General features: G+C 40.5%; 1 protein-coding gene across 2 annotated transcripts in view; it reads left to right on the top strand.

Annotated features, from left to right (window-relative positions):
• C4bpa (complement component 4 binding protein alpha) overlaps nucleotides 1-22,601 on the top strand; it is a 35,267-nt gene extending 12,666 nt beyond the window's left edge. For both annotated transcript variants that reach the window (XM_057770016.1, XM_057770017.1), the window contains exons 8-12: nucleotides 4,082-4,276; nucleotides 8,763-8,951; nucleotides 16,426-16,599; nucleotides 20,821-20,996; nucleotides 21,322-22,601. In XM_057770016.1, the coding sequence (XP_057625999.1) occupies nucleotides 4,082-4,276; nucleotides 8,763-8,951; nucleotides 16,426-16,599; nucleotides 20,821-20,996; nucleotides 21,322-21,483 (896 nt within the window). In that variant the 3' untranslated portion in view covers nucleotides 21,484-22,601. The remainder of the gene's footprint in view (nucleotides 1-4,081; nucleotides 4,277-8,762; nucleotides 8,952-16,425; nucleotides 16,600-20,820; nucleotides 20,997-21,321) is intronic.
• Nucleotides 22,602-24,015: the final 1,414 nt, after the last annotated feature.

Below are 24,015 nucleotides of genomic sequence, written 5' to 3' on the forward strand. Positions count from 1 at the left end.
GCAAACTGTCCAGTTTCCTCATTTTATAGACTTGAAAATGAGCGAATATTGATGGATGTCATGCTCTTGACTCTGGGTTGTAGACTATGTGTTTGTGGTGCTGGGTACGGCTGGATGCAGGACTCCTTACTGACACCTGCCCCCTTTTCTCATCTTGCAGCCCCTATACTGCGAAAAGGGTTCTGGTGAAGGAATTAACTTATTCTTTCCAGTTCCTGTCTATAGCACAAGAAAACTACATTACAGGAATTAAGCCAGTCTCAGAAAGACAAACATCATATGTTTCCTTTCCTTTCTGGTTTTTATATTATGTATCAATGCATAAAATCCTGTATGAGTAGGCACTGTAAAGGTAGAAGTGAACAGGGACAAAGGGGACTAGCAGAAGGGGTAGGAATGAGACAAGGCAAGTGGGGGTTGGGAAGAGATCTGCTCACTGTATATACTGCCCACTTGTGTGAAAATTTCTTTCTGTAGCACAGTAATAGGGCTAGTTAACATACACTGGAAATTCAAATAGAAAAGAATATTCTAGAGTAGATTTAGAACAAGCTTCAGAGACTTTGAACATCCTACATCCCACGAGCCCCCTGACTTTAACTGGGCCTGACTATAAAGTAATATATGCCCCTAGGGTTTTGTTTTAAAAGACAACACTGGGGCAATCGGATAATATTGCAGGCTAGCCATTGTACGTACCTCTACAGAGGTATACCAGCCAAAAGTGCAACAAGAGAGTCAAAGAGAAAAATTAGTCATTCCAGGTAGTTAGGAAGAGAAAGCTGTGCTTTCTGAGGTATGTCATTAGATGTCACATATTTGAGTGAAAATAGATTCAACTTAAGTACTCCAATCAAGACACAATCAAATAAGGAAACAAGAAAAATAACAAATCTCGAAAGTGATGAGGGGAAAATAGTATTCAAATTGCTATTACTTTATATGTACAGTTTTCAAAAAATAGTGGTCAGATATGACGAAATCACAAGGAATAACTCACAAGGAAGGCAAAAGGTGACAATGAAAACTGCCTTGGATTGGCCAAAATATAAGACTAAGCAGAAAAGATTTTCAAAATAGTTATAAATTGTAGGCGGAGATCGCTCATTCATTTCCGGACCACCCAGACCCTAAATAATCACACAGAAACTGTATTAATTAACAGTAGTGTTTGGCCAATAGCTTAAAAGTATTTTTAGCTAGCTTTTATATTTTAAATTAATGCATCTCTATTAATCTGTGCATCACCACGAGGTTGTGACCTACTGGCAAGGCTCCACTGTGCTCCCTCAGGCATCTTTCTCCTTTGGTGACTACATGGTGTCTCGCTGACTCCGTCTTCTTTCCACTTCTATCTGCTTGGAATTCCTGCCTTACTCTGTTCTGTCCTGCTGGTAGGCCAAAGCAGCTTTATTCATTAACCTATGGTTCACAGCATAAAGAGGGGAATCCCACATCAATAAATAGGTTTAAAAGCTAAAGGAAACATTCTTTAAAGAATTAAAGGGAAATGTTATGTCTCATCACACAGAAACACCAGTAAAGATAAAGTATTTTAAGAATGAAATGCAAGTTTGAGAATTGAGAAACATAGTAAGTAATTGGAGAATTTGCAAGAGAAGCACAATAATAAACAAGAATAAGATGGAGAGAGAGAGTTAATGCCTTTGAAGGTAAAAGCAATAGAGATCATGCAATTTGTAGCATAGAAGGAAAAAGGGAGAAAAGAGGATCAGACTACATGAGAGATTTTAACTAGAGTATGAAAAAGAGAAGAGAGTTAGAGAGAATTATTCAAAGAAAAAGTGATCAAATAGTTTCCAAATTTGACATAAATATTTAATCTATACTTCCAAGAAGCTCACTTGTAACTTAAGAAGGTTACATTGTAAAAATTCAAGACCTGGAGATAACATAGTGGAAAATTTAAAAGGTAAAAATAAATGAAAATGTTTTCAAGAGGAAGCAGCAAGAGAAAAACAGCACATCGACAAAATTAACATCTGGGTTTTCATTAGGGATGATGGAAGCTGCATGGCAGTGAGTGAGAAGATATAGTTAAAGTGAAGAAAAACACGAACCAACAATCCAGCAAAACATCCACACCCATATTGTTGAAACACAACAGCAAACAAAATTACTACTTTTAAAATTTTTATGTTTCATATATTTATGATAGTGGAGAGAAAAACAGAGTATAGCTATATATTTATAGCTTCCCTTCTCTCTCCAGCTACCTCCTTATTGTTCTTGTGCTGGGGACCAAACCCACGTCTTTATACATGGTAGTCAAGCCCTTATAGTGCTAGGTTATACACTCTATCATAGACTCTTCATTTTTTCCTGTAGATACTGGCCAATATCTGCTGGTTTTATTGTCAAATACATCTTTGTCTGCAGCTAAAACCCGTGTTATTATTATTAAATGCAATGCATTTCTAGATATGCTTAATAATTCAATTATTTTCATTTTTATAGCATGCTCCTTAAAATCAGTTGTATAGAAGAAATGGCATCAATTGATTCTTTAGATCCAGCTTCCACATCTGGGAATTCAATCAAATGTAGATTTAAAATATTTGAAAAAATGTATCTTAGTAAACATGTACAGAATCTTTCCCTGTTGATAGCTCCTAAACACTCTAGTGAAGCAGGTATTTACCAATATTGACATTACCTTAGACACATAAGCAACAAAAGAGGTAACTTAAGTATGTAGGAGGAGGAGGTATGTAGGTTGTGTGGAAACATTTATTTTATATTACATATTTGAGATTCTATGGACTGGGGATTTTTGGAAGTCTTGCAAACCCATACCCATTACTAAAAAAGGATAGATGATTGTATCATCTCCTTATTTCTTAATTATCTATACAATGATAATTCATGTGCTCACGTTTTCCTCTATGCTTTCAGGCAGAAGAAGTTCCTCTCTTATTTCTTGTAAAGATGTTCTTTTAGCAAGAATAAATAATATCAGAATGGTTATATTAAAACCTGACATTTTACCAAGATTTATGGAAAAATTAGAGTTCTATACCCTACTAGTGGGAATCTAAATTATTCCAGACACTTTAGAAAATGATTCCAACAGTTCCTCTGAAGGTTGAACATGCAGTTACTGTTTGATTCTCAGTCACTTTCCTGGGTATCTCTCAGAGAGAAATAAAAACAGGTATCCAGACAGAAGATTTTGCATGAATGTTCAAAACAGCATTGTCCTTAATCACCAATAACCCACATACCCATCCAATATAGTGATAAATTGGGATAGCTATACAATGGAATAGCATTCAGAATAAAAAGGAAGTACTGAGAAATTCTGAGCATGAATTAATTTTAGAGTATGGTGTCTAGTAAAGGAAGCCAGCTACAAAAAGGAAAGAAAACATATTGTGTGATTCTATTTATCTAAAAAGCTGAATGTAGGAGTAATGTTAAAAATATGGGGTTTCTTCAAAAGATGACAAAGATATCCTGAAATTGGATAGTGTGGAAAGTTCACAACTCTAAGAATATTTAAAAACTGTATTTTCTGAAGGGTTTTACCCTAAGTCTCATGGTGAATGTTTGGAGATACAATGTAATGAACATCAACTCTGTAGACACATGTGTTATGTTTGAACTAGTAGTACCAGGCAAGGTCTCAAAGCCTAGGCTCAAAAACGTCAGTGTTTTGTTTGCTCTTGTTCTGAGTTTTCCCAGATGAGGGACATGATTTGTTCATTTTCACTAGTCAGGAAAACACACATAGTTTTGGTTGTCTCTGAAAAATTTCCCATCATGTTCTTTTAACAAGCCTAACACTTCAGTTTAGAAACGAAACAGCTGCAGTACAATGGAAAGAATTACTGTTGAGTGCAGTTGGCACGGCACACAGAGGACATTTGGTGGTGCCTTTGGTAAGAACCTGCTGGGAGCTGGGCTAAGCTTGGCAAATGTTCTTATACATTTTCTGGTGTGGTCAATGTGAGCTATGGAAGACTAGTTACTCTTGGTACCCTTTGATGAGACATGCTCTCTGAGTGCTATGGCAGCCCTATAGCAATGTCCTTCTCTCTTGTTCATGTTTTATATGCAGATGGTTGCACTAATATACCAGACATTCCACATGCTAGCTGGCTACAAAATTTCCTGCCCAAAAAGGAAGATATATATCCGGTTGGGGCAACATTACAATACCGCTGTCATCCTGGCTATGCACCTGCTACAAGAGAGAGGACGACTCTAGTTTGTCAGAAGGATTTCACCTGGAGCCCATTCAAAGGATGCAAGGGTGAGTTCTGGTTTTCCGGATATGTGTACGTATTAAATGTCTAAGTGATTGGGTCTTATACCATAGATAAGTGTAGTTTTATCACTTAGAATAAAACTTGGATGATCTTTTTTAACCAAAGTAGAAGCTAGTTAGTATCAAAAGGGATCATAAAGTTTCAGGGGCTAAGACTGTAAATATTTCTACAGGCCACTTTATATTTTTGGTTGTGAGTCTAGCTTTTAGCATCTGAGTCGCCTCTCCAGCGGCCCCTCCCCCAAACACAAACTAGTAGAATGGAAAAGATAAAATCATGGTCAAAATTAATAAAATACAGCAAACAAACAAACAACAATACAAAGACTCAATGAACTTAGTTCATTGGTTCTTTGATGAGACAAGATTGACACAACCATATCCAAATCAACAAAGAGAAAGAGAGAGGACTCAAATTAACAAGATCATAGGAGAAAAGGGAAGTATAACAGACACTTAGGAAATTCAAAGAATCATAAAAGCACATTTAAAAAACCCATACCATATTCCACTCAACAACAAAGTCTAAAAGAAATGGGTAAATTTCTAGATGCATGTCACCAACCAGACTTGAATCAAGATGAAGCAAAGAGTTTTAAAAGACCCATAAAAACCAAGAAAATAGGATCAGTAGTTAAAAACCTTCCAACTAAACAAAAAAACAAACAAACAAAAAAGAACTGAAGGCCAGATAGATTCAGCACAGAATTCTTTCTATAAGACCTTCAAAGAATAAGTAGTAACAACAGTCTTCAAATTATTCTGTAAAATAAAAAATGAAGTAACTCTTTCATTTTTTACTAGTTCTGCATTATTCTGATAGCAGAACCAGATAAAACCCAATTAAAGGTAAAATTATAGGTTAATTATGAACATAAAAGCAAAATTTCTCAGTAAAACTGTAAACCGAATTAAAGATCACATCAAATAGATAATCTGCCATGGTCAAGTCAGCTTCACCCCAGAGAGGCAGAGATGAAGCATATGTAACAATAAATGTAACCCATCAAGGACAGAAATCGTGAAGTCCTCTCAGTATCTATAGAAACTGCATTTGAGGAGCTCAACATCTCTCTATGATAAAAACTCTAGAGAAACTAGAGATCACAAATACATCTCAATATAATAAAGGTAATATACAAGATGCCCACAGTCCGTATCATGCTAAATGGAGGAGAACTCAAAGCATTTCCACTGAAATCTGGAAGGAGACCAGGCTTCCTACGGTTTCCATGTATGGTCAATATAGCACTTGAATTCTTAGCCAGAACAAAAAGACAAGTGAAAGAGATAAGGGGAATTACAGAGAGGAAAGAAAGAAGTGTCTTTATTTACAGATGATATGATTCCTATACATAAAAGACTCTAAAGATTCCAGTGAAAACACTTACAGCTGATAAATGTATTCAGAAAAGTTGTAGGCTACACAACTAACACATAAAATCAGTAGCCTTATCTCTCAGTGATAAACACTGACAAAGAAACCAGAAAAACAATCCCATTCGAGATAGTCTCAAAAATTATCTTGGTCTAAATCTGAGGAAAGAATTGAAAGACTAATACAATAAAATCTTTAAAACAGGAAAGAAGTTAAAAAAGACACCTGAAAATGGAAATACATAATTTGTTCATAGATTAGTATAATTAATATTATTAAATTTCCCATTTTATCAAAACCAACCCGTGATTCAATATAATTCCTATCAAAATTCCAATGGAATTCTTCATAGAAATCAAAAACATAATCTTAAAACTCACATGGAAATACAGAAGCTCCAGGATAGCCTGGAAAAATCATGACCAATAAAAATACCCCTGGAGGTATCACCACTCCTGATTTCAAGTTATGCCACGGAGCTGTCTGTAAGTAGTAAAGACGTTGTGGTACTGGCATCAGAACAGACACAGCGACCAATAGAGTAGAACTCGAGACTCAAATATAAGATCGCACTCCTAACACCTTCTGGTTTTTAACAAAGAGATCAAAAGTACACATTGGCAAAAAGGCAGCATCTTCAACAAACAGGGTTGGACAACCTGGATAACTACATGTAGAAGAATAAGACTAGATCATTATTTCTTATTTCCTCATGGATCAAGGATCTCAACAATACCTGATACCTTGAATCTGTTAAAGGGTATAATAGTGAATATGTTTCAACTTATATGCACAGAAAAGAACTTTATGAACAGTACTCCAATGGTATAGGCAACAAAACCAACAAGTAACAAATGAGACCTTCTGAAACCAAGTTGTACTTGCAGTGTTCTCTGATGTGTGAGCCAAACTTTAAACTGCCAAGTGATGGCTAGGCCCTCCACCAGCAGCTCTGGTGGCTGGTCCTGTCCCCTACTTGGGTACATGGGAATTTCCCTATATGTAAATTTGTGCCCCATGTTGGGCACAAACAAATTTCTTTGGGCCATCAGTCAGTTTCCAAATCATGACACAGAGACTTATTAGTTATGAATGCTTGGCCTTAGCTTAGGCTCCTTTCTTGTTAGCTCTTAGAATTTAACCTGTTTATTTTCATCTATGTTTTGCCTCAGGTTTTTTTTTAAACCATTCTTTTCTTCTGTATATTATAGGCTGACTTTTCTCTTCCATCAGCCTAGTCCCCAATAACCACAAAGAGGACTAATGTTAATTATAAATACTTGACCGATTGCTTAAGCTTGGCTCCAGCCAGCTCTTACAACTTAAATCAACCCATTTCTATTAATCTATGAGCTGTCCTGGGGCTCATTTACCTCATCTATGAACTACCCATGTTGCTTTTTTTTTGCCTCTAGCCTGCACCTCCTCAGATTCCGCCCTTCTTCCCAGCATTCTCTCTGCCCTGAAAATCCTGCCTAGCTATTGGCCAATCAGCTTTTATTAACAGTGAGAGCAATGCAACTTCACAGTGCACAGAAGGATTGGTCCACAGCGGCATAGCTTACCTTCACTGTAGCTTCACAGTGCACAGAAGGATTGGTCCACAGCAACATATTATACCTTCACTGCTTCTAATGTCTGTTTGTCCCATGGCTGCCTGACTTCTGGCCCTGGGCATGTCCCTCTCTTTCTCCTTCACTTGCTCCTTCTTTTCCTCTCATTCTCCTCTTTTCTCCTCCTTATTCTCTCTGCCTGCCAGGTCACTTATCCCTCCTACCTAGCTGTTGGCCGTTGAGCGTTTTTATTAAACCAATCAGGTGTCTTAGGCAGGCAAGATGAAACAAATGCAACATATCTTTACATAATTAAACAGATGTGGCATAAACAAATGTAACACATCTGTACATCATTAGCAAAGGCAGCAGAAACAAATGTAACACACCTTTACATAGTTAAAGGTCATATTCTGAAGCATAAGCAAATGCAATACATCTTTATAGAGTAAAAATATATTCCACAACAGGTTCCCTCTTTCCAGGTATGTCTAGGTGTGTGTCAAGTTGACAAAAACAAACCAGAACCCAGAGAAAACAAACAACACAATTAAAAGTTTCAGCATTGAACTAAACAGAGTTTCAAAGGAGGAAATGCTAATGTCTGAAGAACACTTTTTAGAATGTTCCAAATCCTTAGGGAATCTTAATGCAGATTAAACTACTTTGAGATTTCATTTACCATGGTCAGAGTGGCTAAGATTAGGAATAATGACTTACAACAAGCGCTACTGTGAACATGAGGAAAGTAGATACTTCTTACCCATTGATTCTCATGCGGAAATGACTCAATATGCTAGAAACCATTCTACCATATGATCCAGCTATACCGCTCTTGGGTGTATACTCAATGGGCTCCAATCCTGCTATAGAGATACTTGCTTGTCTGTGCTCATTGCCGCTCTGTTAACAATCATCAGGAAATGGAAATAACCTAAATGTCCATCAATGGATGGATAATGTATATGTGATACCTTTACACAATGAAATGTTATTCAGCTGTTAGGAAAAATGAAATTTTCAGGTAAACTGATGGACATTAAAATCCTTCTGAGTGAAGTAACCTAGACCTAGAAAGACAAACATTGCACGTTCTCTTTCATATGTGTTTAAATTGTACTATAGTTCCCATAGAAGTTAGTAAAATAGGAAGGGTCCATGGCACAGTGTTTCAATGTAAGGGAGAAAAAAATTCAGTTGATATAAAGAGGGAAATGAGCGAAGTGGGATAGGAAAGGTTAAATGGGATGGCAGGTGGGAGGGCAGAATAGAAAAGAAAATATGGGGAGAGATAACACTAAAGACTTTTGTAAAAAGTAACTTGGAAACCCATTATTTTATAATCTTCCTAAAAACATGCACACACACATATAAAGAGTTTAAATGGAATTACCCTGTAATGGGGGTGTGGGTGCAGGAAACAGTGCCTCTTTCAGGCACCATAGGTTATCAAATAAAAAGCACAGTAGATGAGTCATTAACTATAAGGACTTCTTCAGGATGATTTCATTGACCCTTATTTTCCATTTTTGTTTTCTAGAGGTATGTTGTCCAGTACCAGATTCAAAGAATGTTAAAATCATTCAGCATATGAAGTTGTCTCCTGAGAATGGCTGTACTTATTTCTATAATGACAAGGTGTCATACAAATGCCAAGATGATAACATCTCTTCAGCTACTTGCAAATCAGATGGCACATGGAATCCCCGAACGCCGTCATGTGATCAGAGTAAGAACTTAGAGAACTATGTTTGGTGGGGGAGAGTTTCTTTGTTTTGTAAATTTTATTTATTTTTATTTTTATATGCATTGGTGTGTTGCCTACATGTCTGCCTGTGTGAGGGTGTCAGATCCCCTGGAACTGGAATTACAGACAGTGTGAGCTGCCATGTGGGTGCTGGGAATTGAATCTGGGTCCTTTGGAAGAGCAGTCAGTGATCTTAACCACTGAGCCACTTGTACAGCCCCAGAGTTCATTTATATTAATAGTGTGGAGATTATTAAAAAGAAGTTTTATCAAGATATCAGTGCAGAGGAAATATAAGTTCAAGGCTAAGTTGAGCAACATAGTGTCAAGAATGGGATACTTAGGAAACGCTGTTGTATCTTTTTGTTTCATTGTCCCCTTAACTAACAGTAGTGAGTTTCTTCATTTGTAATACAATTTTGCTTTGAAGTCTACTTTATCAGATAGAAGAATAGCCATTCTCCCTCAGTTTTTGCTTCCATTCGCTTGATAGATCTTTTTTCAGTCTTTGACTCTCAGTCAGTGAATGTTTCTCGGACACCACAGAAAGTCAAATCTCATTTTTGCAATCAGTCAGCCAGGGTCTGTCTTTTTGTTGATGATTGGAGAACATTCACATGGAATGTTATTGAGAGACTGTTACCATTTCCTACAAGGTTTGTTGTTTTTTTCTGGATTGTTGAGTTAGCTTTTGCTCTTTATTTTTGCCTCGATTTGTTTTAAGGGTTTGTTTACTCTGTTGGACATGATGAATTCCTTCCTAGCTCTCGTGTGTTCAGCTATTCTCTCATGGTGTTTATTATTTTCTGTGCTCTTGTCATTGAAAATGTCCTCCTCCTCTGTATAGTGTTCCTTTGCCTGTCGTCTGCAGTAGTAGCTTGGTGGTACTAACTGCTTAGTTTGTGCTTAACTTGAAATAGCCTTAGTTTTCTGTTAGTTTCAAAAGATAGCTGTTATGGTCAGTTTTAATTGTCAGCTAGAATCGCCTGCGAGGAGAATCTCAGCACAGACTAAGTAAGCCTGTTGGTGTATGTGCCAGGGGTGGAGGTGGGGGTGGAACTATTTTAATCACACTAATTGAGGTGGGAGGCCCTGGACTGATGGAAAGGTAAGAATAAATTGAGTGTGCACGTGTGTGTTAACGTCCCTCTCCTTCCCGATGATGGCCGTCGTGTGGCTGGCAGCTTCAAGTTCCTGCTGCTTATGTCTGCACAATGATGGAACTGGAACGGTGAGCGAAAATAGTCCCAGTCTGGTAGTTTGAATTAATTGACTCCCACAATCTCATAGGGAGTGGCACTATCAGGAGGTATAGCTTTATTGGAAGAAGTGTGTCACTGTGGGGGTGGGCTCTGAGTTTCCTATGCTCAGGACACCGCCCAGCGTTTCAGTCCATTTCCTGTTGGCTCTCAGCTACTTGTCCAGTACATCTGCCTGCATGATACCATGCTCCCTGACATGACAAGAAATGGACTGAGCCTCTGAAACTGTAAGCCAGCCCCAATGAAATGTTTTCTTGTAAGAGTTGCTGTGGCCATGATGTTTCTTCACAGCAATAGAAACCCTAAAACACCCACCCTGAGTTGCTTTTGTCAGGGTGTTTTATCGTAGCAGCAAGAGACATAACTAAAATAGTGGCTTTACTGGTGATAGGCGTTGTGGTTGTAAGGTGCTGGTTTCAGGGCATGAAATATGACATTCCATCATTTCCTGACTTAGATTTGAATGAGTGAAAAAAAGACCTGATACTTTCCTGATGCTTCTTTTGTTTAGGCATATTGGCATTGCTCCCTTCCAGCTTCTAATATTATTTCTTTGCTTGATATTTCATATCATGAGTATAGTATGTAATAAAAGGGCTGATTCTTATGTTTGAATATCTACTTCTTTCTAAACGTCTCTTGGGTTCTAATGTTCATTCTTTCTTTAGATCTGGGAACTTTTTGCTTGTTTGTTTGATTTTAAGTCAGGGTTTCTCTACGTAACAGCCCTAGCTATCCTGGAACTAGCTCTTGTAGACCAGGCTGGCCTCGAACTCACAGAGATCTGCCTGCCTCTGCCTCCCAAGTGCTGGGATTAAAGGCGTGCGCCACCACCATCTGGGAACTTTTTTCTTTAACTTCATTGAATAGATTCTGTATGTCTTTACTGTCTGTCTCCCATAGGTTTGTTCCCTTGCTCACATCCCAGAGTTCTTGGATGCTGTTGTCACAGTGATTTACTTTTCTTCTCATTGATGTTTGTATGTGATATTCTATCAACCTCGTCCTTTCTCCCTGATTCCCTTTCTTCTACTTGTCAAGCAGGAGTTGGTGGTGCTTTCACTATATTTTTTTCTTTGATTCATGGAGTTTTTCATTTATATTTCTATTTTTCAAAAATCTCAGCTTATTTGCTGAATTTATTTCCACGCTGCTGACTTCTTATACTGCTCTTTGTCTTGTTTATTTTGCTGATTTTTCCCTCAATTTTGCTCCCAGAGTGTTGGGATTAAAGGCGTGTGCCACTACCGCCTGGCTTAGGCAAACACTTAAATGATTAACATTTTAACTATTGCTAGACAAGTACCTGAGAAAAACAGCTTAAAGAAGTGAATATTTATTTTGGCCACAGTTGTGCTTAGGTTGGGTGGTGCAGTAGCTGGGTTAGAGTGTCAGTTTGACATAGCTGTCAGACTTAACACAAATCATCAGAGAGGAAGGAGCCCCCATTAAGGAAATGCCTCCATGAGACTTAGCTGTAAGGCATCTTTTTTCAATTAGTGATTGATGCAGGAGGATCAGTGCATTGTGAGTGATGCCACCCCTGGGCTGGTGGTCCTGAGTTATGTAAGGAAGCAGGCTGAGCAAGCCATGGGAAACAAATCAATAAGCAGCTCCCCGCCCCCACCCCCACCCCATGGCCTCTGCATCAGCTCCTGCCTCCAGTACCTGCCCTGTTGGAGTTCCTATCCTGACTTCCTTCAGTGATGAACAGCAATGTGGAAGTGTACGCCAAATAAATCCTTTCCTCCCCAACTTGCTTTTTGGTCTTGGCATTTCATCACAGCAAAGAAGCCCTAACTAAGACCGCTGTCTCGATTATTTTGCGTCTATGTTGAAGTTGTAGGGGAATGTCATGGTGGGCCAGTGCTGAACACTTCATAGTGACCCAAAAGCAGAAGCAAGGGGAAGAGAACAAGACGCATACTTCAAAGACTTGTCCACAGTGTCCACCTCTGACAACAGGCCCTAGTCTCTAGCCTTTCCGTTAATTCACCCAAATGCCATCAAATTATGACTTGATAAATGAGTTAACCTCTTGATCCAGAACCCTCATGATCCAGTCACTTCCTTAAAGCTGCATTTGAACACTGTCCTACCGGGAGCCAGAACTTCAAATCCAGCGCTTTGTGAGGAAGATGCTTGGTGTTCAAAGGGCGGCATGTGACTCTCATGCAGAATCGACCAAGAGTGTGACCTCAGCTGTTCAAACAAAGGAGATGCCTTTTAAGAAGGAAAGCAGAGATGCCAGGTTTTGTTCTGTTTTAGGAGAACAGGCATCTAGCAGGCATCTCTGGGCTCAAGTGAAGCGTCTGTTCACCGGAACAGGGAGGTCTGTGTGGGCTTTGGAGTTACGGAATAGGAGGGTTGTTCTCGAGAACTTAGTGCAAAGGGACGCTGCAGCAGTCTCCACTCTCTGCTGTCATTTTCCTGTGCTGGCACAAGGAAGGTGTCTTCCTTAAGGGAAGTTTTATGACTCACCAGAGGTGGGCAATTTAGATAGTCCTTTCTGCAGCTAGTTTCTCAAGTTGCCTTCATCTCTAAATGATCAATGTAGCAATCATATTTTTGGGTTGCATGTCCTTAACCCTCTCATCTTCTAATCATTTAACCAGTATACACTACAGTCCTTAAAGGAAGCACAGTTTGAGGCTGAGCAGTGAAGGAAGGCAAACTCATGCCTGCAATATTTGTCTATCAAAATAAATCACGGTCTTACAGGGTAGAAAGGGTCTGATAAAGACAACTTGCTACTGTGGCTTTTTGATTCCTTCGGTTCTAGTGTCATATGGAGGACATTATTGATGAAATGTTGGAAAGCCAATAATGGTCACTGTTGCATGGAGGGCTGCTTGTTGGTTGCCGGCCACCTGGCTAGCTTAGACCGGAAATAACCACACAGAAACTGTATTAATTAAATCACTGCTTGGCATATTAGCTCTGGCTTCTTATTGGCTAACTCTTACATCTTAATTTAACTCATCTCCATTAATCTGTATATTGCCACATGGCAGTGACTCTGGCAGTGGCTCCATGGCGTCCCTCTCTCCACCTTCCTTCTCCCAGCATTCAGTTCAGTTTTCCCTGCCTACCTAAGTTCTGCCCTATAAATAGGCCAAGGCAGCTTCTTTAGTCATTAACCAATAAAAGCAACACATAGACAAAAGGCCTTCCCATACCAGGTGACTGCCCTTGGTGAATGGGAGTCCACATTGTTGGTGCCTGCATGAGTTCTACTCAACCACCATGGAAACTGTTCTTCCCACCCCCTGTTTCTACTCATTTGATTTCATCAGTGGATAAAAAGACAGTGACAGGAATGTCCAGCTTTAACTGGTAGATATCTACTCTGTCCTTTAATGCCTCTTCTATAGGGGATGTATTGCTATTAACACACACAAAACCTTCAACCTTCCTGCCCACTTCTGTGTTTCTACTTACCTACTTCGTTTACTTCGTTGCTAGGTCTCTTGTGCCCAGTGTTCCAGTCTTTCTCCTTATAGTTATCTGACCCTTCATTCTGTCTCAATAATCCCAATCTAGTCTGTTCTCAGGCCTCTTTTTTCAGGTGTGCCACCTATAGCTTGTCTTATTAGGAAGGTTCCCCTTTACTATTGTCTTCTGAGATGACCCTGAATGGGTTTAATGTAACCTCCATTCATTTTGACTTGTACACACATAACAAAATGCCCATCTATGAGAGATGCTGGGACTTTTTCTAGCCCCGATGGTGAGTTAGAGTGCATGATCCTATAGCCAGAAGTGTGAGCTAAGGCACCCATATAGCAGCAGGGACTGAACTTTCTGGGGTGCGTTTTCAGAAGTGTTTGATCCCGGATGTTTCATTTCTATTTTATAATGGATTCTTATACTTGTCTGGCTTTATAACTCTGTACATTTGATCTCACTCATGACAAATGGCTATTTGGTCATCTGATCCAAGGTCAGGAGCTTTGTTTAAGGACTAAGTAAAATGGAAAAATGCCAGGGTTTGTGTTTCAATCAGCATGGAATTCTCATCTACAGTGTACATCCTTCCTTTAGGATCTCAGTAGTCTGTGATGTAACTGTCCCACCAGCATTTGAAGATCTCCCTAGGATAGCCAGCTTCAACACACAAAATCCAATCCTATAGACTAGCATCAGCATGACTTCACTACAGACTCATCCAGATCTTCTAAACATTTCTCTCCAAACAGGGGCACCACTCAAACCTGGCAGTCTCCTTTGTCACCTAGAATAGGGGGTAGGGCAATATTCCCAAGTATTGAACATGCTGCCTCTAGATTCTGGAAAGAACTACTTGGTGAGCCTGGTGGTGGTAGCTCATGCCTTTAATCCCAGCACTTGGGAGGCAGAGACAGGTGGATCTCTGTGAGTTCGAGGCCAACATGGTCTACAAGAGCTAGTTCCAGGACAGGCTCCTAAGCTGCAGAGAAATCCTGTCCCGAAAAACTAAAAATAAATAAATAAATAAATAAAATAAAATAAAAAAGAACTTCTTGGTGCTCAGACTCTTTCTTATAGGAGGATGAGCAAGTGACAATCATGTGACCTTGACTTCAGTGGATGTCCTAACAGCTACTGAACCTTGAAAGTAAAAAACTTGTAAGTGTGGCAAGTCTTGGACTATTCATATTCTGTGCATTGAGTATCATCATGGTAACAACTTCATGCTCATCACTAGAACTGACATGATGCCATTAATATATTGGATCAATGTAATGTGCTATGGATTGTCAAGATATCTTTTGGCTCTACTGCAGTGATTCTCAACCTTCCTAATGCTGTGACCCTTAATATAGTTCCTCATGCTGCGGTGACCCCCAACCATACAACTATTTCTGTTGCTGCTTCCTAGCTGTAATTTTCTACTGCTATGAGTCATAATGTAAATGTCTGGTATGTATGTGGTTTTAGGTGAACTCTGTGGAGAGAAGAGCTGCCCTACTAGAACAAACAGGAGAATAATCATAACCCGAGACCCAAGCTGAAAATGTGTGCTTTTGTCTTTCCCAAGTACGCAAATGCTGTTCATAACCTCTTTTCTGATAAGGATGGGAAAGACAGAACTTTGCTAAATCAGTGATTTTATGTGCTCAGAGCTGAATTAATCTTTTATAGTAAATGTATCACGTGTGGTAAAAGGCTGTGACAGGGTTCAGCTGTCGTTCTTCAGAGAAGACTGAGGTCTCCAAAATCCTAACTTTAGACTCAGGAAGCTGGAGAATTTAATAGAAATATGAGGAGAATGACCATTTCAACATATTTACCTTAAGAGTGTTGCACCAGGGGCTGGAGAGATGGCTCAGAGGTTAAGAGCATTGCCTGCTCTTCCAAAGGTCCTGAGTTCAATTCCCAGCAACCACATGTAATGAGGTCTGGTGCCCTCTTCTGGCCTTCAGGCATACACGCAGACAGAATATTGTATACATAATAAATAAATAAATATTTTTTTTTTTTAAAAAAAGAGTGTTGCACCAGGTGGTGGTGGCTCACGCCTTTTAATCCCAGCACTTGGGAGGCAGAGGCAGGTGAATCTTTGTTAAGTTTGAAAACAGCCTGACCTACAGAATGAGTTCCAGAAGAGTCAGGACTAGTACTGTTACACAGAGAAACCCTGTCGCCTTAGTCACTCTTCTATTGCTGTGAAGAGACACCACGACCAAGGCAACTCCCATAAAAGAAAACAGCCAATGAGGGCTTGCTTATAGTTTTAGAGGCTTAGTCCATTGCTTTGGACTTGTGTAAAGGTGATAGATCATGGCTGGAGTGTAAGTTGGAGCAAAACTATTTGCCCAATCATGAAGCAGAGGGAAGAAATAGACGAGAGGACTGGAGTTACACAGTCTCCATAAAGAGAAAGCTCCTAGTGACCTAAGATCCTCCCATGATGCAGGGCCCTTGTAAAGTTCCCAACACCTTCCAATAGTGCCATCTGGGAGCTCAGCCTTTAACTTATAGGTCACTCGAGGAAATTCATCATCCAAATTATATCAGCGGGTAGCTGAGACTTCCAGGTTCCTGAACCTGAGCCTTCCAGGAAGGTTATTCAAGAGTATGACTTTGGGCCAGGGATCTTAGAGGCAGGGAAAAGGGAGGATAGAATGGAGCATCCAGGACGCACAAATCCTGGAAAGTGCTATTTGACACATTTTGCAAGCTCATCTTTTCTCTTGTGTTTTATCATGAAGATTGCAATGTTCCTCCAAACATCGCCCATGGACATTATACAAAATCTACTGAATACTTGCCACCATTCCGTCCTAAGGCTACATATGAATGTGATAAAGGATACAGACTGGTTGGAGAGGCAGACATCTACTGTCGGTATTCACAATGGACACCAGCAGCTCCACAGTGTAAAGGTAACTTCCTCCTCCTTCCTACCTCACAACCGCATGGGTACAATTATTGTCAGGAATGAGAGCAAAGTTATTCCCTGACAGATGAAATATAAAACATTTGATTATTTATTCCTTGTAACTATATGATTTTCTTTCTTTCATTCTCTCTTTCTTTCTTTCTTTCTTTCTTTCTTTCTTTCTTTCTTTCTTTCTTTCTTTCGTTCTCTCTTTCTTTCTTCTTTCTCTCTTTCTCTCTTTCTCTCTTTCTCTCTTTCTCTCTTTCTCTCTTTCTCTCTTTCTTTCTTTCTTGTTTCAATACACACCAACCTGTTTTCCCCTCCCCATCCTTCCCATGCCCCCATCCTACCTCCCCTCTCTGCCACCCATTCTTCTTCTGTTTTCCTTTCTGAAAAGAGCAGACCTCTCAGGAATGTCCACCGAACTTGGCATAACAAGATTGGATAAGAGTAGGCATAAACCCTCATATCAAGATTGGGCGAGGCAACTCAGTAAGAGGAAAAAGGTCTCAAGAACAGACAAGAGACAGAGATACCTCCATTCCCACTGTTAGCGGCCCCACAAAGATATCAAGCTAAAAATGATAACATATGTGCAGAGGACCTAGTGCAGGCCTATTCAGGTTCCCTGATTGCTTCTTCAGTCTCTGTGAGCACCTATGAGTTCTGCTTAGTAGATTCTGTGGGCCATGTTTTCCTGGTATACTTTACCCCTCTGGCTCCTACATTTATTTCTCCCCCTCTTCCATAGAGTTCCTGGAGTTACAAGGGGACAAACGCAATGAAGATTTTCAATTTGGGCTCTCTCTTCACCCAATGTTTGGCTATGGGTCTCTGCATCTGCCCCTACCAGTTACCAGCAAGAACCTTTTTGATGACTATTGGGTCAGGCACCAATCTATGCGCATATAAGGATAGTTTAGGAATCATTTTATTGATTATTCGTTTCCTATCATATGTCTCTGGACAAGCTAGTCTCCATTTCCTGGTCATCTAGGCAGTGTTGGGCATAAGCTCCTTCTTGTGGTGTGGAACTCAAGTTAGACCAGTCATTGGTTGGCCATCACCACGAGTTCTGTGCCCACATTGTCCCAGTACAACTTGCAGGCAGGATAGAGTATAAGTTGAAGTATGGGTTGGGTAAACGCAAGTTTCTGTCCTGCCTGGTCCTTCAAGCGTTCAGTCTCAAAGAGGCACCATTTATAAACAAAGACTTGTATAAATGTATGACTTCATTTCTTGGCTGCCAGACTAGAAGAATCATACCAAAACTATATTTTTCTGTTTGGCTGATGACTCAGGCATATTTCTAGCTAGCTCTTACATCTTAAACTAACCCATTTCTATTAGTCTATGTATTGCCACATGACTGTGGCATTACCTCAATTTTCTACATGTCTTAATTTTTTTGGCGGCTGGCTAATATCTGCATGACTCTGCCTACTCTCTCCCTATATCTCTGTTCAGATTTCCTGCCTGGCTTTTACTCTGCTAAGCCATTGGCCAAAACAGCTTTATTCATCAACCAATAAAAGCAACACATATATAGAAGGACATCCCACATCAGGTTAGTGTCCCCATCCCACCTCTGGAAGCCTTGCCTGATTACAGAGGATGGCTGGTTCAGGCTCTGACTCCTCCATTATGAGGAGTCCTCATTAAGCTTACCCCCAAAGAATCCTGAGTTTCTACTGGTCTAGGTTTCCACATTACCTGCTCCCCATTATGTAAATGTGTCATATTTTGTTTATCCATTTTTCTGTTGAGGGACATATAGGTTGTTTCCAGTTTCTGGCTATTATGAATAAAGTTTCCATGACCATAATTGAGCAAGTATTTTTTTTTTTTTTTTTTTTTTTTTTTTGGAGACAGGGTTTCTCCGTAGCTTTTTTTGGTTCCTGTCCTGGAACTAGCTCTTGTAGACCAGGCTGGCCTCGAACTCACAGAGATCTGCCTGCCTCTGCCTCCCGAGCGCTGGGATTAAAGGTGTGCGCCACCACTGCCCGGCTTGAGCAAGTATCTTTGTGGTAGGATGGATCAGCCTCTGGGTATATGCCTAAGAGTGATATAACTGCGTCTTGAGGGTAGATTGATTAGCAGTTTTCTGAGGAACTACCATAATGATTTCTATAGTGAGAGTATAAATTTTGACTCCCACCAGCAATGGAGGAGTGTTCCCCTGGCTTCACATCCTCACCTGCATGAGCTGTAAGTTGTATTATTGATCCTAGCTACTCTGACAGGTATAAGATAGAATCTTAAAGTAGTTTTGATTTGCATTTCTCTTATGGCTAAGGATGTTGAACATTTCTTTCAATGTTTCCTCAGTCACTTGAGATTCTTCTGTTCAGAATTGTCTGTTTAAGCCACATTGGAAGACCAGCAGCCAGCAGGGCTGATGGCTTCCTCAAAGTTGTATTAAAAAATAAAAGGATTCTCTGGATTCTTGTTTAGTGCCGAAACTCATTTTTAATTGGATTATTAGGTTTGCCAATGTGTAGTTTCTTGAGTTCTTTATACCTTTTAGATAATAGTCCCCTCTCAGATGTGGGGTTGGTAAAAATCTTTTCCCATTCTGTAGTCTGCTGTTTTGTCCTATTTACAGTGTCCTTTGCCTTACAGAAGCTTTTCAGTGTAATGAGCTTCCATTCCTAGATTGTTGTTCTAGGAAGTTGTCTCCTATGCCGGTGTGTACAAGGATATTCCCTTCTGTCAGGTTCAGTGCATTTTGTTTTACGTTAAGGTCTGTTTCCTCTCTGGTAGGTGTGGTCTGTGGTCTCTGGAGTTGGGGTCTGAACTTCAGGAAGCAAATGTGGTCTCTGGTAGAGCAGGGAGCCTTGGCTCCAGTTGGAGGCTGTGGCAAGGAGGCTAGGAGGGTGCTGGACTGGGGATAGTGTGGGGGATGCTGAGATAGTGGGGAGCTGGGAGGAGGGCAGCTTACCTAGACTTCTTGCAGTGGGCGTGGTCTCTGGCAGAGCCGATTTTGTTTATTTTAAATAACTAATATAAACAGATGCTATTCCACACAAACCATAAAGAAACACACTTCCCTCACCAAGGTCAGCTGGCCTGGGTCTGAAAAAGCATGGGATAAAACCGGACTCGCTGAACATAACGGACAATGAGGACAACTGAGAACTCAAGAACAATGGCACTGGGTTTTTGATCCTACTGCATGTACTGGCTTTGTGGGAGCCTAGGCAGTTTGGATGCTCACCTTACTAGACGGGGATGGAGGTGGGTGGTCCTTGAATTTCCCACAGGGCAGGGAACCCTGATTGCTCTTAGGGCTGATGAGGGAGGGGGACTTGATTGGGGAAGGGGGAGGAAAATGGGAGGTGGTGGTGCGGAGGAGGCAGAAATCTTTAATAAATAAATAAATTAAAGATAATAATAATAACAAAAAGAAACACACTTCCTTCTACTTCCTCCTCACAGTCACACCCATAAATCTTCCTGAGGCAGTTCACAGTCTCAGTTTCTTATATATATTTTAAGAAATATTATAGAAGCAAAACATTTTATAATTACACCTGTGAGCCTGTAAAAAAAATTCAACAAAACTTGTTCTGGCATGAGTACAGTCTCTGTTGGGCTAATTTCAAACATTAGGGTGACAGGTTTTGCCATCAGAACTTCTACCAATGTATCACCCACCATGATGTAGATGTGGTGTGTTGAGAAAACACAGCGCCAGTTAGGGAGCAAGAGGAGTCAGGACTAAGTCTTATTATTAATATTAAGTTCCTGTAATATTAGTATAATTATAGTCACGGCAATGCATAATTTATTTGACATAACTGTCCCCACTGCTCACAGAAGAATATCAAAACTTCATGATGAGAGTCTAACAGAACTATTTACAGTAAGAGTTAATGCGTCAAGAGAGGATCTGGGATCATAGACACTTTTATAACTATCCTGTCATGTTATTTACAATTATAGCCATGGAAAAACTTCCTACCTTCTCCGTATCTGAGTTTTCTTCTTCATAAAACAGGAAAATAATAGACTCACGTAGCAGGAGAGTCATGAGACTTAAGTCAAAGTCATACTGTATACATAGACTGTTATGCTCAACAAGAAAAATGCTCATCAATATTTGGCTAATAAAACGAACGGAATGTGGAATAAGTTCCATGCAAGTTCAGCTCATGCTCTTTACTGCAGAGTATTATGTCTTTCCTCTCAGATCACAGTTATCTAAAACATGCTTTCCTTATAGCTGTATGCCAGAAACCAGAGATAAAAAATGGAATGCTGTCTGCCAATAAAGACCAGTATGTTGAATCTGAAAGTGCCACCATCCAGTGTTACTCTGGCTTTGCCTTGCTTGGGTCCCAAAATATCACTTGTTTAGAGAATGGAACCTGGTACCCAGAGATGCCCAAATGTGAGCAGGTAAGTGACACAAATCAAGAAGTCCTGTGCCATCAAACACTAAAATGGTGTTCCCAGCCAACAATGCTGACCTATGACCTGTTGTGAATCATTCCTAAGTCATTCAGAGAATCTGTTTTTTCCTCGAAGACTTTTGATAAGCCGGCACAGCACCTTTTCCTACTTTCATTTGAGGATGTGAGATACCGAATCCCGTAAAAGTGAAGTTCCATAGATCTAGGAGTACCGCCTCCTGTTTTTCTAGACCATGTAAAGTCATGCTGCTCTCTTTCTTGATGCTCATCTGAAGCCACTCACTGCTACCCCAAACCCACATCTCTTTCAGGAGAAAGACTGCGAGCATGTGTTCGCAGGCAAGAAGCTGATGCGATGTTTGTCAAATCCAAATGATGTGAAAATGGCCCTGGAGGTTTACAAGCTGTCTCGGGAGATTGAACTGTTAGAGCTACAGATAACCAAGGCAAAACAAGCCGTCCTGGAGGGATGATGTCGGCTTCCTCAGGATAGAGGAAGAAGTACCTCACTGTCTTTCTGACTTCACTGTCGCAACAGACTGCTTGCAAGTGGCACCTTTTGTCACTTTGGCACCAATGCTCGTGATAATAAATATCTGTTAGACTAATTCATTCAAACATGATGTTTTAAGTTTATGAAATAATTAATGATCTCGTGACCCATAAATCTGCTATTCTAAATATAACAGGCACATTCTTTTTCAATTAAAAAATCAATGTTGCTCTTGTATTCATTTGCTATTATGTAAAATCAATACTTTTATTTAAAATATGTGCTATAAATTTCATTTCAGTGTGCTCACACTGTTGGGTCCCTGGATTGCCTCTCTCTCAGCCTCACATGTGCACATCATCCAGGTCCTTGGAGTTCAGGGTAACTGTCAGCACGCCCCATTCCCCACCCCCAACCAGCCCAGTCCAGGCTACCCACTGAAGGCCTCCTCCGAACCAAACCGGAAGAGTGCCTCTTTCATTCGGGCCTCGCGTCAGTCTTTAACCTCGCTGAAGGGGACTCACCTAGTCTCTCTCACCTTACTCCACCCCGGAGAAGAAAGTTCAAGGAACTGACGACTGTGAAGACCACATCAGCCACCTTCATCTTCTCCAGTCTTCCATCTGCTTTGATCACCATTTTCCTTGCTATTGAACGAACATGGCTGGAGCCACTTCCCAAACACCGGAGGAGAAGCCCTGTGTCACCATCGTTTGTATCGGAGCTCTCTGGGGCATCACAGATTTCCGGGCACCAGCGCTTGCTCCCCCTAAGTCTTCCTCATTCTTGTCCCAGCATCACCTGTTGTCTCTTCCCAATGGAACTCTGCCTCTTTTCGTTGACTTTCTCCAAACATCCTGCAAGGAGGCCATGATATATAGCACATTTTCACTGGGCCTTAGATGAGTCAGATGTGCCTGAGCTGCTGGAAAACTCCTGTCTGCCGTCATAAAAGCCATTGCCCGATACTAAGAGGCGACTTGGAATGTCTTTCTTGGATGACCATTTCTGGTTTTCCTCAGATACAAGCATACGTGACAGCTGACTTACTTAGGTGGTTCTGGTAAGCGCTGGGAGGGGATGGTTATGCAGGAAAAGAAAGAGAACCAAAGAGGGACCGTTAGTGAGGGTGCTGTTGCTGTGGCTCCCAGGGACCCAATCAGGCTGACATCTCTCTGAGGATCTGTGGACCTTGACTCTGAGCTAACCTCCTCCTGGTGAGAACCTGGGGCATGTATCCACTTGCTCACTCCAGCTGCACTGACTCCCAGAGGCAGCAAAGCTTACTGCAGGGAAGGGGACCGCTCTCATGGAGGTGTTGGAACTTCAGGGTGGACCGCGGATGTAGGAGCAGAGTGCAGAAGACCTTTTCTAGAGTCACCTGTCAGCTGACATGTCTTAGCTCGCCACTCTCTCTCTATACAGCTGTCGTCGTTCCTGTCAGGTCCCTGGTTGTCCCTTCTATTGCTGCTGACACAGTTCCCTCCCAGTTTTCAGAGCTAGCCGCCTCTCCTTACAAACTGGCATGTGCTGATTCCGCCTGCCTGCTACGTTCTCACAAATCAAACGTTTGCTAAACCCCCTTGAAAAACAACTTAATCTATTAATAATTAAACAACGCACCAGACACCTTTGATGGCCACTTGGCTCCAGGTGCGGGAGTTATTCATGAGCTCTGTCGGTGCCTCTGGAGTCTCGGAATAGCATTCCCTTTCCTCATCTCACCGTTTAGGCGCCTTATGTAGGACGACGCTCAACTCGTCTGCATGACTCACAATAGATAGTATTCAGAGAATGAAAATGAGCAATAGGAAAGGGATTTTAAAAATCCTGCCGGTAGAACTAAGAAGAGAAGGAGGACACATTCAACCATCTGTGCTCACTCGTCACTGATGCGAGAGGGAGGCGGGGCAGGGAGTGATAATTGATAGCAAAATATTAAATAAAAGTTAGAAAAATATTACTATTGACTTATCTGGTGGTCTGTAGATATATATCACATTATAAATGGTTACATCACAGGTATCTGTTAGGGCTGACAGATTTAAGCAAAGGAAATCTGAACAGACTTTCTCTGCACCCGCCAGCAGTTTTCAGTGCCTAGGGGGAAAGAGCGCACATTGGCTGGGACTTTGGGGTCAAATATTAATAATTATATGGCAGGATTTTTAAATTTTCATACACCTGCTTTTGCTAATTCTTTCTCTGTATTTTGCCATCAACATCTGAGACTACATCACTCCCCTCTTGGCACCAAACGTCCCTGCAGAATATCTTCATTCACTAGATAATTATTTTAAAAACATGAGATTTGTTTTCTAGTTGGGTGTTAGTTGAATACTAATATTTTAAAGTTTTATTGTCAGTTATTACTTATGCTACATTTTATTACATTTATCCAATAGTCCAGAATATATTATGATTATAATTAGTTTGTGCAATATACAGTGTCATTTCATATTACATTTAAATTAGTAATAAGTTCCTCCAGTATTGGGAAGCTAATGACATA

This window comes from Chionomys nivalis, chromosome 5 (genome assembly GCF_950005125.1).
Source record: "Chionomys nivalis chromosome 5, mChiNiv1.1, whole genome shotgun sequence".
NCBI classification, from domain to species: Eukaryota; Metazoa; Chordata; class Mammalia; order Rodentia; family Cricetidae; genus Chionomys; species Chionomys nivalis.